The 14,377-nt window shown below is 54.8% G+C and overlaps 1 protein-coding gene across 1 annotated transcript; it reads left to right on the top strand.

Moving 5' to 3' along the window:
• The first annotated feature begins 2,384 nt into the window (after nucleotides 1-2,384).
• LOC146180238 (uncharacterized) lies at nucleotides 2,385-3,392 on the top strand. The gene has a single exon (XM_084580356.1). The coding sequence runs from the start codon at nucleotides 2,385-2,387 to the stop codon at nucleotides 3,390-3,392; it is 1,008 nt and encodes a 335-aa protein (XP_084436482.1).
• Nucleotides 3,393-14,377: the final 10,985 nt, after the last annotated feature.

The raw sequence follows: 14,377 nt of genomic DNA, 5'->3' as shown, positions 1-14,377 counted from the left end.
GCTTCCCCCGTTCTTTACAGCATGCTCAATTTTCTCCATGTTATACTTCCTTATATCGGCCACCTTGCGCTTATTGATTAGCTTTGATATCTCTGCCAATTCGATCTGGTCTGTTGGATTGAAAGCTTTCATACTCTGGCGTTTCTTAATCAAATCTTTCGTCTCCTTAGACAGCTTACCGGTATCCTCTCTAACTATCCTACCGTCTACTTCTACCGCGCACTTAGTAATGATATCTCTGAAATTATTGTTCCTTGCCTCTAGGGTAATGTCGTCATCCTCAGTTAGAGCTGAATACCTATTCTGTAGCGAGATCCTGAACTCTTCTGCCCTCCCCCTCACCGCTAATTCGTTTATGGGTTTCTTTCCTACTAATCTGTTGCGTTCCTTCTTCAGATTTAGGCTAATTCGGGACCTCACCATCCTGTGGTCACTGCATCGCACTTTTCCGATTACCTCTACATCTTGCATAATGGCGGGGGTTGAACGCATTATGAAGTCGATTTCATTTTTAGTCTCTCCGTTACGACTTTTCCATGTCCATTTCCGGTTCTTCCGTTTGCTGAAGAAGGTATTCATGATTCGTAAGTTATTGCGCTCTGCAAACTCAACTAGTAACTCCCCCCTGCTATTCCTAGAACCAATGCCATAGTCACCTACTGCCTTGTCTCCTGCCTGTTTTTTCCCTACCTTGGCATTGAAGTCGCCCATTAGTACAGTATACCGCGGCTTTACTTTTCGCATTGCCGATTCTACATCTTCATAGAAGCTTTCAACTGTCTGGTCATCATAACTACATGTAGGTGCATAGGTCTGTACAACCTTCAGTTTATACCGCTTATTAAGCCTAATTACGATGCCTGCAACCCTCTCATTAATACTATAGAATTCATCTATATTACCCGCTATATACTTATTGACAAGGAAACCTACTCCTATTTGTCGCCTCTCTGGTAAACCTTGTGGGATTCGGGCTTGCTGCGGCTGCCCTTTGCGCGGCCGCCGCCCGCTTCCCAGTTGTTCTCCTCGTTCCCTTTCTCCCGCCTGAGGCGGCGGAGAGGGGCTCGGACGATTGTCACTGTCGTTCGGGCCACAGCTCCGCCCTGGCGTCCCAGTGGCTGTTCTCATTGGCGCCTTTTGGCGCGAACACGGCACCGCTTCGAGGGCCGCGCTCGCGCGACCCTCCGAGCGGGGCCCATGGAGAGACCCCTCCGAGACATCGCAAGGTGCGTACGCAACTGTTCTTGTCTGCCGGCCTTTATCCGCGCAGACCAGTGTGTACTCGAGTTCGTCTGCTCCGGGTCTTACCTGAGAGCGAAGTTCGAGCCTGTCGATCGTGATCCAACGATCCGCGACAGGCGTACCTTGCGGTGGTTGCCCACCCTCTCTCAAAGGAACCCTCTGGTCACTGCGAGAGAGAGATCACAGCACGCCCTTGCGTGCTTGCGGCACGCACCCCGTGTCACTTCGTGCGCGCAGGGGAGCCTTGCTCCTCGCGCGCTCCCTTGACACGGTGACTGAGTATGTGCGTTTGTATATAGGTGTATGTGCGTTTGTATATATGTGTATGTGTGTGCGTGCGTGTGTGTGTGTGTGTGTGCCGCTGGAGGATGGCGTTTCAATAAACGTCTCCTTTGTGAACTTGGAGGCTTGTGTCCTTGCAGCGAAGTGCTCTCCTCCCGGTGGAGGTTGAGTGCGCGCTGCAGTGTTTCAGTGCGCGCGTGGTGACGGCTGATCGGGGCTTCGGCTCGCGCGACGCTCGAACCCGCGGTGGTTGGTGGCCTATGTCCACGTAGAAACCACAACTGGCGCCCAACGTGAATTCTCCTGGCTCTTTGAGTTGGACTGCACATCGGCCGAGCCGGTCACCTTGACGATCAAGCTCTTGCACCATGTCTGCCGCCCCCTGCGGGGCACACGGCAGCGAATCTGAAACGCGATATATGTCGGCTCCTTACGCAGTCGTAGCGTCTTTTGATCCGTTGGATGCTGTTCCTCTGAACAGCCAAACACAGTGGCTGGCCGCCGGCCCCATTGGGCTATACGGCAATGCCGCGAGTAACGTTGATCACTCGGCTCCCATTGGAGTTTTCTCCGGACCACCCTGTGGTGGGACCGCTACACAGATACCTCCGCTGCATCAGTTTTCCGCCCATGGTGGAAGCAGTTCGCGCGATGCCGTCGCTACCGGCAGCTACGCGCAACAGCAGCCGTGCCCCGCTAGCAGTCAGTTTTGCTCGGTGAACGGTGAGGCGTCGGCCGGACTCCCTGCGGAGACCGCGCCGCTCATCGAACTGGAGGACCGTTTGCCTTCTTTGTTCATGCAACCCGCCCAAACCTCCTCTGAGGGAAGGACGCAGGCGCTGCTCACAAGGGCTGCCCAGATGATTCAGTCGCTAACAGGGGCGGTTGAGGCGCTTTCGGCCGCGCCGAAGTTGTCTCACCCCGCGGTCATGTTGCCCATGCCGACGTACCGCGGCTATGATGATCCTATCAGTGCCCGGGATTTCATTGATTCCCTCGCCCATTACCAGAGAGCTATGGGTTTCCCTGATGAGGTTGTGCTTGCACGCATCGTCCCCGCAGCGCTGACTGACACGGCAGCTAGGTGGTACCGGCTTTCCGGCCACCGAGCAGCGACTGTCGAGGAGTTCCGTGCAGCATTCATGCGCGAATTCCTGCCCGCTAACTATGAGCGTAGGATGCGGCGAGAGCTGGAGCTCCGCACACAGGCCCCGGACGAGTCGCTCCAGGAGTTTGTGCGGGCGATGAAAGACCTTTTCACAATCGCTGAGCCAACAGCCTCAAACGAGGAACGCGTCGAAAGAGTGATCAGGCAGGCACATCCGACTTTTTCGGCATACCTGCGCGGCGGCCGATTCCCAGATCTAGAGGAGCTGGCCGCCGAGGCAAAGCGCATTCAAGGCGACATCCTCGCCGCGCGTGCCTATCGCCCGCCACCGCCGGCAAGCGAGGCCCTTGAGCCACGCTGCGCATGGAGAGGGGCCATGACCCTTCCTCACCGGCGTGAACCCGCACAAACTGCCTTTGCAGCCGTTGGCGGGCGAAACGACGCTTGGGAGCTGAGCGAAAGAGCTCTGGATCCTTACTCGTACGGAAGACGAGCAGCCTGCGCTGCACAGTTTTCTTGCTCGCGTGCCGAAGGACGCCATGCGACCCAAAGCACAGCGGAGGGAGAAGCTCGCAAAAACCGGCCCTTGTTCGGTGGGGCAGCGAGCGGACCCAGGCAGGGAGACGCGCCTTTGTCACGCGGCCAAGCTCGCGGGGGTGTGCGTTGTTTCCGTTGCCAAGAGAGGGGACACTTAGCAAGAGAATGCCCCGTAGCCAGGCCTTCTGCGAGGCAGGAATATGGCGACGGGGGTCGGTTGTAAAGAGACAGCCGGCCCAAGCTTTGCTAATTCCCTCTGCGTACAGGGTAAGCTGCCTCGGTGGTGCGCCCGCGCCGTTTATTTCGGTCACCCTTGCTGGCCGCGAATTTCCGGCGTTACTGGATACAGGAGCCAGCGCCTCCTTTTTCAGTGAACAGGTGTTGTCCCACTTGCAAAAGCACTCTGTGCGCTTGCGGGATTGCCGTTCGACATTTAACCTCGCGAAAGGCGTGGCCCATTCGGCTGGCGCCGCGAGGCTGACTGTCAGATGGGGAGAGCGAGCGAGACGCACGCGTTTCATTCATCTCCCTGGGCTCAGTGTGCCCATGATTCTCGGAAGGGACTTTCTCCTGAAAACAGGGATCGTGGTGGACATTGCGAATGGCGGCTATCGTGAAGGACCGTTTTCCCAGCTGAAGCCGTTCATTAGCCCCCCGGCGTCGGTATCTGCCTGTGCAGTCGAGACGTTCGGAGAGTGCCACGCTCAGCGATCGGGGCCCTGCCCTTGTGTCGAGCGTTATGCCGTTCACACCCCCATGTGGGAGCGAGCGGCGCGGCACGACGACGCACCCCATCCACTGGCCGCCTCTGCGGTAACTTTGGATGAGACACAGAAGGCTCGGTTGACAGCACTTTTGCGTCAGTACGAGGAGCTCTTCACCGATCAACCTGGCTGTACCACTTTAGTGAGCCACGCGATCAACACCGTAGAAGCGCTTCCGTTGAAGTGCAATCCCAGACCCGTCAGCCTTGCGAAGAGGCAGGTGATTGATGGGTTGTTGGATGAGATGCTATCGTCGGACATTATCCGTCGCTCGTCCAGCGCCTGGGCGTCTCCAGTGGTGTTGGTGCCCAAAAAGGATGGCAGCCACCGCTTGTGTGTGGATTATCGCCGTCTGAATGCGCTGACTCGCAAGGATGCCTATCCGCTCCCAACGATCAGCTCAATCGTCGGAAGCCTAGGCAGTGCGCGGTATTTTACCACGCTAGATGCCTCCAAAGGTTACCTACAGGTCCAGATGGATGACATTGACCGGCCTAAGACCGCGTTCACGTGCCACAGAGGGCTGTTTGAGTTCACTCGCATGCCCTTTGGCCTCTGCAATGGTCCTGCGACTTTTCAGAGGCTGATGGACCGCGTCCTAGGCGAAGCGAAATGGTCCCATGCCATGTGCTACCTGGACGACATCGTGATTTATTCACGAACCTTTGATGAGCACTTAAGCCACATTGCCGACGTGCTCGAGAGGGTACGGGCTGCCGGGATGACTTTGAATCCTGCAAAAGCCCAAATAGCGCGAACCCGAGTTCAGTTGCTTGGGTTTACGCTGGGCGAAGGCTCCATTGAGCCGGATCAGGAAAAACTTCGAGCCATACTCGAGTTTCCTGTGCCCAAGGACGTACGCGGCCTGCGCCGTTTTCTGGGAATGACAAATTTCTATAGGTCATTTATCCCGTCCTGTGCCCGCGTGCAGGCGCCCTTGACCAAGCTCTTGGGAAAGACTGCTGCGTGGCGATGGGGGCCTGAGCAAGAGCAATCCTTTCGCCGCCTGTCTAGTGCCATCGCAGAAACCGCGCAGCTCAGGCTACCCGACCTGACCAGACAGTTCGTAGTCCAGACTGACGTGAGCGATCTGGGATTAGGAGCCGTTCTCCTACAGGAATTCGATGGCGTGCTGCAACCTCTTGCCTTTGCAAGTCGTTCTTTGCTGCCCGCGGAAAGGAATTATTCCGTTACCGAGAAGGAATGCCTCGCCATCGTGTTTGCACTGCGCAAGTTTGACGTCTACCTTGATGGAACGCATTTCGTGGTGCAGACAGACCACAGCGCGCTCAGCTGGCTGATGCGGCTCCGGGAGCCTGCGGGACGGCTGGCGCGCTGGGCTCTCCTGATACAGCATTACGACTTCTCGGTGCAGTATCGCAAGGGGAGCACGAACGTGGTAGCTGACGCGCTATCCCGTGCCCCACTCGCCAGCGGTGCCTTTGCGCCGGCAAGCGGAGGGGGCGAAACAGCGGACGAGCCGCAGAGCGGCAGGAGGGAGACGCCCGCAAACGGGCCTACCCATTCCGCCTCCCAGGCAAGCCGCACTTCGCGAAGCGGGCGACGGGGGAGGCTCTTTGTGAGCACCCCAGATGCGCCGAGGCTAGCGAGCGAAGTTTTGGCGGCTAACCTGCGCGGGGACGAAAACAGGCTCCCCTCTGGGATGACTGGAAGCTTGTTCAGCCGTAAAGAGCTACTGACGGCCCAGCAAAATGACTCCTTTTGTCGCGAGGTTAGCGACGGTCTCAGGGAGACGGAGCGCCGTGACGCTACTTGTACTGTAGCGGGCGCAGCGGGGCAAGAGCCGGCGTGTGTCGCGGCGAGCCCCGGGGACTCATATTTGCTGGACCATGACGGGCTCCTGCTGAAGTACATAGCCACAGATGATGAGTCCATTGACCCATTTAAAGTGGTTATCCCCAAAAGTCTGAGAGGCGCTCTGTTGCGATTCTCTCACGACGAGCCACTTGCCGGTCACCTGAGTGGCTCCAAAGTTTTCACAAAACTGAGTCAATCGGTGACGTGGCCCGGCATGAAGCGCGACATTTTCCGCTATTGCCGTTCCTGCCATGTCTGTCAAACGGTGAAGTCAAGGGGTGGCAAGCCACCGGGCATGATGAAACCAATTGACAGTGTGCGTCCGTGGCAGATGGCCACCTGCGATTTGATGGGGCCTTTCCCCAGAAGCAAGCAGGGGTTCATTTACCTGATGGTAATCGTTGATCATTTTTCCAAGTGGGTCGAGTTGTACCCCCTTCGGAAAATGACAGCGCGAGCGGTGCTGGATAAACTCCAGAAAGTGTTCTGTCGCTTCGGCTTTCCGGAACGGCTGATCACGGACAATGCGTCCTACTTCACGGCTCGGGTGTTCGGTAATACCTGCCGTTCTCTCGGAATCGAGCGCTACACCACTTCACCCTACCATCCCCAGTCTAATCTGACCGAGCGGATCAACAGAACGCTCAAACCAATGCTTACGGCCTTTGCCGAGTGTCAAAAAGACTGGGCAGACCATTTGAGTGAGTTCGCGTTCGCCATTCGAACAGCTGAGAATCGCTCAACTTGTTTCTCTCCCGCCTTCCTCAATTTCGGAAGGGAGCTGGCGAATCCGATGTCAGGCGTCGTTCAGAGCCAGCAGCTCGAGGATGAGAAGGCGCGAGCAGACTGCTCTGCTTATGCGTCAACGCTTCGGGACCGGCTGTGTCGGGCTCTCAGCAGAGCAAGACAGAGTTTGGCGACGGCCAGAGCCCAGCAGAAGGTTCAGTACGACCGCAAGCACCGCAGCCTGACATTTCAGGTGGGCGATCTTGTCCTGAAGCGCAACCACGCTCTTAGTGACGCGAGCAAGGGGTTCTCAGCCGCGCTTGCTCCTAAGTGGCTTGGTCCGTACCGAGTGGTCAAAGTCTGGTCGCCACTCGCGTACCTGCTGGAGGATTCCTCTACGGGGAAAACCAGCCGTGCCCACATCGCAGACCTGAAGGCCTATGTGTCGCGGTCTGACGAGCTTGCGTCGGTGCCCATTGTCACCACAGGCAAGCGACGAGGCACACCCGATGCGGCGGAACGCAAGCGTGCCCCGCACCGGTACAATCTGAGGCGACGGTCACCTGTGTGATTTAATGCCGGACGGCGGACTTTTTCCGCACCCGAAGGCATATCGCCTCACCGAGCGAGCTTTCTCGTCGGACCCTACCCGGAAACAACGTCGGCCGTCCCCTTTATGTCCCGCTTAGTTCCAGCCTCTGTGCGTTATTGTGTTATTGAATTTTGTCTCTTCTAGCATCTTTGTTTTGTGTTGTTGTTTATTTGATTCCGTTCTCGCTTCGCCTATTGTACAGTGAGTGCTTTCTTTTGCAGAGCGCGTCTTTTCTCCTCTTTCCTTTTGAACACGCGACGGTGGCTCATTAAGCATGCCCGTCGCGCGGCTGTGTTCGGTGCGTGTAGAGGGGAAGTTGGGGTAGTTGGGGGACAAGCAGCGTGGACCATGCCCCCTTCCCCTTCACCCAAGACCGCCGAGGCTGCGAAGGTGCTCGGGACAGGTTGCCGCTGAAGCTCGGCTAACACTTTGTGTGGTGTGTGCGTTGCTGTTGGTGAGCGTGCCCGGGAGCGGAGGCGACGACGTTGCGGCGTGTGTGTTTGCCGGCGTGTGCTGAGCGGAAAAAAAAACGTCCCGCGCGGTCACCACATGTGCGTCTTGGATGGCCGCCGATAAGTTTTCTGGGCCCCCTTCCGCGTGTTCACTGTTCCCGCACCGACTGCGATCGGAGATCGTCTGCAGCCAGCAGCTGCCAACTGGCCACCCAGAAGTCGACGAGCGGTGAGTCACCGGTTACCGCCGGCTCTCTGTGCTGCACCGACGAACTGTGTCGAACTTTCGAACTTTGCCGCTGACACTTTCGTATTTACTTCGTATTCGGAACTTTACATATTATTCTTCAGGTCATCTTATCCTTTTTTTGCTTTTGTTTTTTTTGTGTGTGCCTTGTTGGTGTTTGTCTTTCTTAAGTGTTTGTCTTTTCGAGATCTTTTTGGTTGGAGCTGAAGCGTAGTTGACTTGTTGCGTGAGGATAGCATTCTTTTCTTCATGCTGGGGACCTGCCGCTTGCTTTCGCTGATGGGTAGGAGGGCAATTAAGGAGAGGAGGATGTGGGATTCGGGCTTGCTGCGGCTGCCCTTTGCGCGGCCGCCGCCCGCTTCCCAGTTGTTCTCCTCGTTCCCTTTCTCCCGCCTGAGGCGGCGGAGAGGGGCTCGGACGACTTGTCACTGTCGCTCGGGCCACAGCTCCGCCCTGGCGTCCCAGCGGCTGTTCTCATTGGCGCCTTTTGGCGGGAACACGGCACCGCTTCGAGGGCCGCGCTCGCGCGACCCTCCGAGCGGGGCCCAGGGAGAGACCCCTCCGAGACATCGCAAGGTGCGTACGCAACTGTTCTTGTCTGCCGGCCTTTGTCCGCGCAGACCAGTGTGTGCTCGAGTTCGTCTGCTCCGGGTCTTACCTGAGAGCGAAGCTCGAGCCTGTCGATCGTGATCCAACGATCCGCGACAGGCGTACCTTGCGGTGGTTGCCCACCCTCTCTCAAAGGAACCCTCTGGTCACTGCGAGAGAGAGATCACAGCACGCCCTTGCGTGCTTGCGGCACGCACCCCGTGGCACTTCGTGCGCGCAGGGGAGCCTTGCTCCTCGCGCGCTCCCTTGACACGGTGACTGAGTATGTGCGTTTGTATATAGGTGTATGTGCGTTTGTATATATGTGTATGTGTGTGCGTGCGTGCGTGTGTGTGTGTGTGCCGCTGGAGGATGGCGTTTCAATAAACGTCTCCTTTGTGAACTTGGAGGCTTGTGTCCTTGCAGCGAAGTGCTCTCCTCCCGGTGGAGGTTGAGTGCGCGCTGCAGTGTTTCAGTGCGCGCGTGGTGACGGCTGATCGGGGCTTCGGCTCGCGCGACGCTCGAACCCGCGGTGGTTGGTGGCCTATGTCCACGTAGAAACCACAACCTTGATAACACAATACATGCCCATCCTTCAGTACAGTATATGCCTCATTCGGCCTCCTAACCTCACTAAGCCCTATGACATCCCATTTCATGCCCTGTAGTTCCTCTAACAGCACTGCTAAACTAGCTTCACTATCTAGTGTTCTAGCATTAAACGTTGCCAGGGTCACTTTCCAATGGCGGCCTGTCCAGCGGAGCCAGGCTTTCTTAGCACCCCCTGTTGCGTCACAGGTCTGACCGCCGCCGTGGTCAGTTGTTCCGCAGCCGCTGGTGACTGAGGGCCGGGGTTTTATGGAGCTTATCATAGGAGGTTGCGGCCAATTACTGCACCAGGGTGGCCAACGCCTGTTCTGGTGAGGGAGTGCGTTGCCGGAGGTGTTCACCGGCATCAGGTCGCACCCAAAACCTGTCTATGCAATTCCATCGACACGCGGATTTTTTTTTCATCCGGTGGAGAATTGCGCGGCACCGGGATTTGAACCCCGGTCCTCTTGCATGCGAGGCGGATGTTCTACCGCTACGCCACCGCTGCATCCATAGTGGCTTAGTACGCCGCAAAACTGCTGCCAAATGCAACAACAGTCATAACGATTGCAAGTTATTTTGCGACAACATCGCAAAGCAAAATGTATTTACAACAAACCGTATCGAATGTGTGTTAACTTACACTGTAGTCTTTACGAGTAGTCACGTGACCCCTTGTTTCTTTCGTTTCGGTTGCGATTAGACGTCCTTTGAATCCTTGGCTATTCACCATTGTTCGTACAAAGCGAAAAATTTACGTGGTAGTGCACAATCACAATGCAACGCAGCAAAATAAAGAAAGCGTGCAAAATGAGAGGCAGTGACGTACGCTCACTTCCGGGCGAACGAACGAAATTTTCTATTTCAGCAGATCCGAGCGACGAGCTAAGCGACACATGCATTTTTGTTCGCGCGACGCGTGCCGCCGTCGCGTTCGCGTGAGTTTTCGCGTGCATGCGATTCAGCCTTTATAGTGCGAAGTTCTACGGCCTCGCGACGCCCATGAAATTGATCAGCGGACGGTCGTCCGATCTGTTTTGGTTGGATCGGAGGCCGAGCGAGAACTTGACACCCGATGTATGAACGGCCTGAACAGCTGCGCTAGTCTGTAGCTTAACCGTATTAGAAAAACGAAAACAAGAAGCTACACTTTATATGTTCCCCCTTATCATCAGCAATGATCTTGACCAGAAATATTAGTCGGTGCTGAACTGCCGGCCCGTACATCCGCCTGGCCCGTTCAGTGACGAGTAGGCCTAGAGGGAGTACGTGGGGCTCGGGTCGGCGATTACGGAGCGCGCATTCACAAGCTTTAGCGGTTGCATGTGGCCATCGAGTCTAGTTCTGGCAGTAGGGACCCCAAATCTACGATTGCTTACATCACAAAGCGAGTGCACATTTAGCGGGAAGCGTCGATATGTGGCCCTGTCTAGCGAGCGCAGCCGGCAGCTGTCGGCGCCGCTTGTTTGTACAGTATTCGGTTGTTTCAGCGACGGTGGCGGCGCCGCGCGGCCTGCTTTTGAAGCAGCGAGCCGGTGGTCGATCTTCGCGGCGCGGGCGACCGCGTTAGTTTGGAGCGTGAAGATGCGAGCAGAAAACGAATATTTTTGCGATTCCGAGATGTGCAAATCGATAAACTCTTTGATAAGCAAATATGTTGTTCCTGCCACGGAGCAAGTGAGTAAAACGTAGCATTACGGTTGCTGGGCCCGTTTGTAAGACGTTTTGACTTGACGACCCATGTGGATTCTGAGCGCCGTATTTTGTTGAGGCAAAAAGCCTTGTCGTCGGTGCATTCATGCTCGCGAATCGCATTAAATTGGGGCTTAATATTATGCCACCGTGCCTGCACGAAAGTGCTGCAGTGTTTAAACACCAAGCTGATATGAAACGTATGGTGATATCTTTTAAGGTGGACGTGCAAACGAGTGAACTGTTTCTCTCATTAATAACCCCCTGTAGTTCTCCGCAGACAAATATTTGTTACAGCTGTTGGTCAGCTTTAGTTTATCCTGATTAATCACCACGAGACTAATTGAAAAAAAAAAGGATAAGATTTGTAAGCATGACTTCCTGGCCATACCGCGTAGACATATAGCGATATGCAATGCGCACATTCTTCAGGTGTATTTTCATTTTTCGACGAGGTGAGCAATTGGAGCGATATATTTGAAATGTGCTAACGTTTTAGTTGTATTTTAATTTTTCCGACGGGGTGAGCAATGGATCTGAACAAACGCAACCATTTCTTTACAGATGTCTTCTTCCTACTTGATCATGCGCTTTTCTCCCGGTAGTGCAAAGAACACACCTCGGGTGTTAATTTTGGCAGTTTCATTAAGCTAAAATGGCCGTTTCTCTAATACTTTGGACAGTAGCATACGTTTGCCTCAGACTGCTTCATGACATACGCCGAAGACAAACAAGATGTTATATACTCGGTATATGAGCACGTGAACAATAACACCCAATGGCCGCGCTGAAATATCACTTAAAATAAAATGTGAATATCCGAAAAACTGTCGCCTAAAGAGTTTGTCGCCCTTTAATTCGGCATGTTTAGTACATGCAGCAATACTGACGGAGTTTTCACTTCTGAGCTATACAAATCTATGCGCACTAGCTCATATCAACGAACGTTTATTTTGAAACTAGTGTAGCCAAACTCATAAATAACTTCGTATTCATGACTGATATGACATACTGCTGCTTATTTAAATGCCAAATCTCACACGAAAGATGCCACAACATCAAGAAGCCGGCCCGCTTGTCAAAACGTGCTCTCTATGGCAGCGGCGCTATCACCGACTCAGCCGCCATGATGATGATGATGATGATGATATAACGGTCGTGCCCTTTGCAACGGGTGGACGTCGGGCTAACCGAGTCCGACCAAAATGAAAAATTAAAGTACAACACCAAAAAAAAAAAGTATGTGCTGTGCTAGCGGTGCTCCTGGCACCATCAGTCAACACCACGCACCACGGCCCACCGCTCAGCCAGGCGGCGCTTGCAGGCTGCTACTGCTGCCGGTTTAACCTGTCCAAACCCGAGAGCTTCTGACAGCGTAGCGCCCTCTAGGAGCGGTGTCTCGAGTCCGCGACAATGGAGGACGAGGTGCTCCACTGTTTCTCCCGCCACTCCACACACCCGACACTGCGTGCACAACACTGCTGTCTCGAAGCGGCTGCGGTACTGCAGCGTACGGAGAGCCCCAGCCCGGGCCTCGAACAGGAGGCTGCTAGCACCGCTGTTCTCATATAGCGGCACACGCGCGATGTCTGTCTTGTGCAGGTGGTAGAAGAAGAGAGTAGACTTCTTCTCCATATTTGCAGCCCACACCTCCCGCTCAATGTGCTGCACACGATCACGCACTTCAGCCGTCCACTTCGTCACGGTGTCGGCCACAATTCGATCTCGAAAAATGCCGCAGTCCTTTTCTATCGCGTAGAGGCGACGTGTCCATGCCGTGCGGACGCATGTTGCTGCCAGGTATTCAAACACACGGCGGGCCCACCGGTCTCGGGGCAGGAACCGCAGGCGGCCAAGGTAGACAAACTTGCTCTTGGCCTCCCGGGCTTTGAAGGTCGACCACCCCAGGTCGCCTTGAATGGCCTCGTTCGCCACCCGGCCATGGCATCCGAGCGCGGTGCGGCCCACATCTCGCTGTCGCCGCTCCATGTCGTGCTGCCGCCGCGCCACCTATAGGAGCTGGAACGACCGAATACCCGGCGCAGGCAGGTGACGTAGCATTCACGGCGCTTCTTGCAGCGCAGTTGTAGTTTGTGAAGGAATAAGTGTGCAACTGGTGCAAAAAGAAGTGAATAGTTATAATATTGCTAGCTCAGCTTGCATTTTATTTCGTGCGAACGAGCAGCATATATATATACATCCAGACATTGCAGAAGCTATTAAACAAACACGCTGAGGGAGCAGTCGTAATTCGCAAATCGGCGCTTTCCTGCGGTAGTTTATGGTTCACACACTAACTACTAAATGGTGTATGCTTACGTTGAAGGCCTCACGAGTCATTTGCTGGAGAAGCACTAGAAAAATACAAGGTGCGGCTCCAGAGTCGGTCGCAGTCGCGCGCGCGGCTGCGGTGGAGGAGAGGCGGAGACGGCGGCGACTGGGAGGCTCTTGTTCGGTGCGGGCATGCAGTGAAGAGCTGTCGACTCGCTTTGGGCTTTTCGATGACGGGACTGAAGCGGCGGCGGCCCATGCTTTCGTGCGCTGGCCACGGCCATAGTTTTGAAAACATCTTTACCAGCCGACAATAATTACGCCAACACGCGCACATAACAGCAAGTCAAAAGGTACCACTTCGTTCAAAAGTTTTGTCTGCTCCTCTGATGTCGCAACGTATGCTCTCGCGTCAAGGCATGCTTGTCTGAGATTTACTCTAAGTTTCTGGACCTAAAGAGCGAGGGCAGTAGCTCAGCAATCAGGAACATAACGCTAACCCCGCCCCACTTTCGCGGCGCATGTACACGGCGGAAGGAAACGTTGGACAAGTGGCTTTTTTTATATGCGGGAGCGCTTGTTGCTGAAACAAGCTAACTCTCATATCGTAAGAATAATATGCTTCTGACCGTATGTCTAAATTATACAGCATGAGCCCGTCGATTTCGGCCTCCTCTGCAGTCTCTAGACGCAGCCCAAAACAAGTCCGAGGATTACTAAAGTCGCATATTATAGTGAAAGCTTCGCAACGAAAACAGAATTAGCGATTAAAATATCTCGGCATCATTGCTTCGCCAGAAATTTGAAGAGCAAGATACTCACCTGTCTCAAGATTCCATAGTAGTGTACGTAGATGGAAGCCTGCAAGGCTGAGAAGCCAAAACGGAAATCTACTGTCCACGGAGACCTAGCCTGAATCAGACAACTACGTTTCAGCTTTCGGAACCACTAACATCTTTCTGCGCTGAGCTCGTGGCAGTTCAGAAGGCACTCTGCTCCGTGGCTTCCATAACCATGCTCCCTACAGCACACGTTGTCATCCACACTGACGCACTTCAAGCAGTACGTCTGCTCCGACGTGTCAGCCGCTGACCTAAAATTTGCCAAGACATCCACCAGCTTGCGGCGCGCATCCCACAATCAATACGCATTAAGTGGGTCCCACGGGATCTGCTGCCTTCCCAAAGTCAAGCTGATTTAGGAACCCGCCTCGTGAACAGAGACGCATCAATCCCACGGCTCCTCGAAGTGGACGACGCTACCCTCCTTTTGTCAAGAAAAGAGCACCTCCGGCGCCGCACACGTGCACTTATCCCTCCGTGTGCGATATCCCATCCCCGCGGTCTCACCCGTGCAGAGGAGGTTGCGCTTAGGAGGATCCGGGTTGGTGTTGCCCTTACGCCAGCTGTCACTAGGACGTGGTCACACTTCCAACACTTATATCCTCGCCCAGGATGCCCGATCTGT

Source organism: Amblyomma maculatum, chromosome 9 (genome assembly GCF_055883805.1).
Source record: "Amblyomma maculatum isolate TAMU_Amacu chromosome 9, ASM5588380v1, whole genome shotgun sequence".
NCBI classification, from domain to species: Eukaryota; Metazoa; Arthropoda; class Arachnida; order Ixodida; family Ixodidae; genus Amblyomma; species Amblyomma maculatum.
This window is presented reverse-complemented; position numbering and strand designations above follow the sequence as displayed.

Bases quoted from the DNA above. Each gene is read 5' to 3' on its own strand.
- LOC146180238 (XM_084580356.1), top strand. From the start codon at position 2,385: ATGATTCAGTCGCTAACAGGGGCGGTTGAGGCGCTTTCGGCCGCGCCG.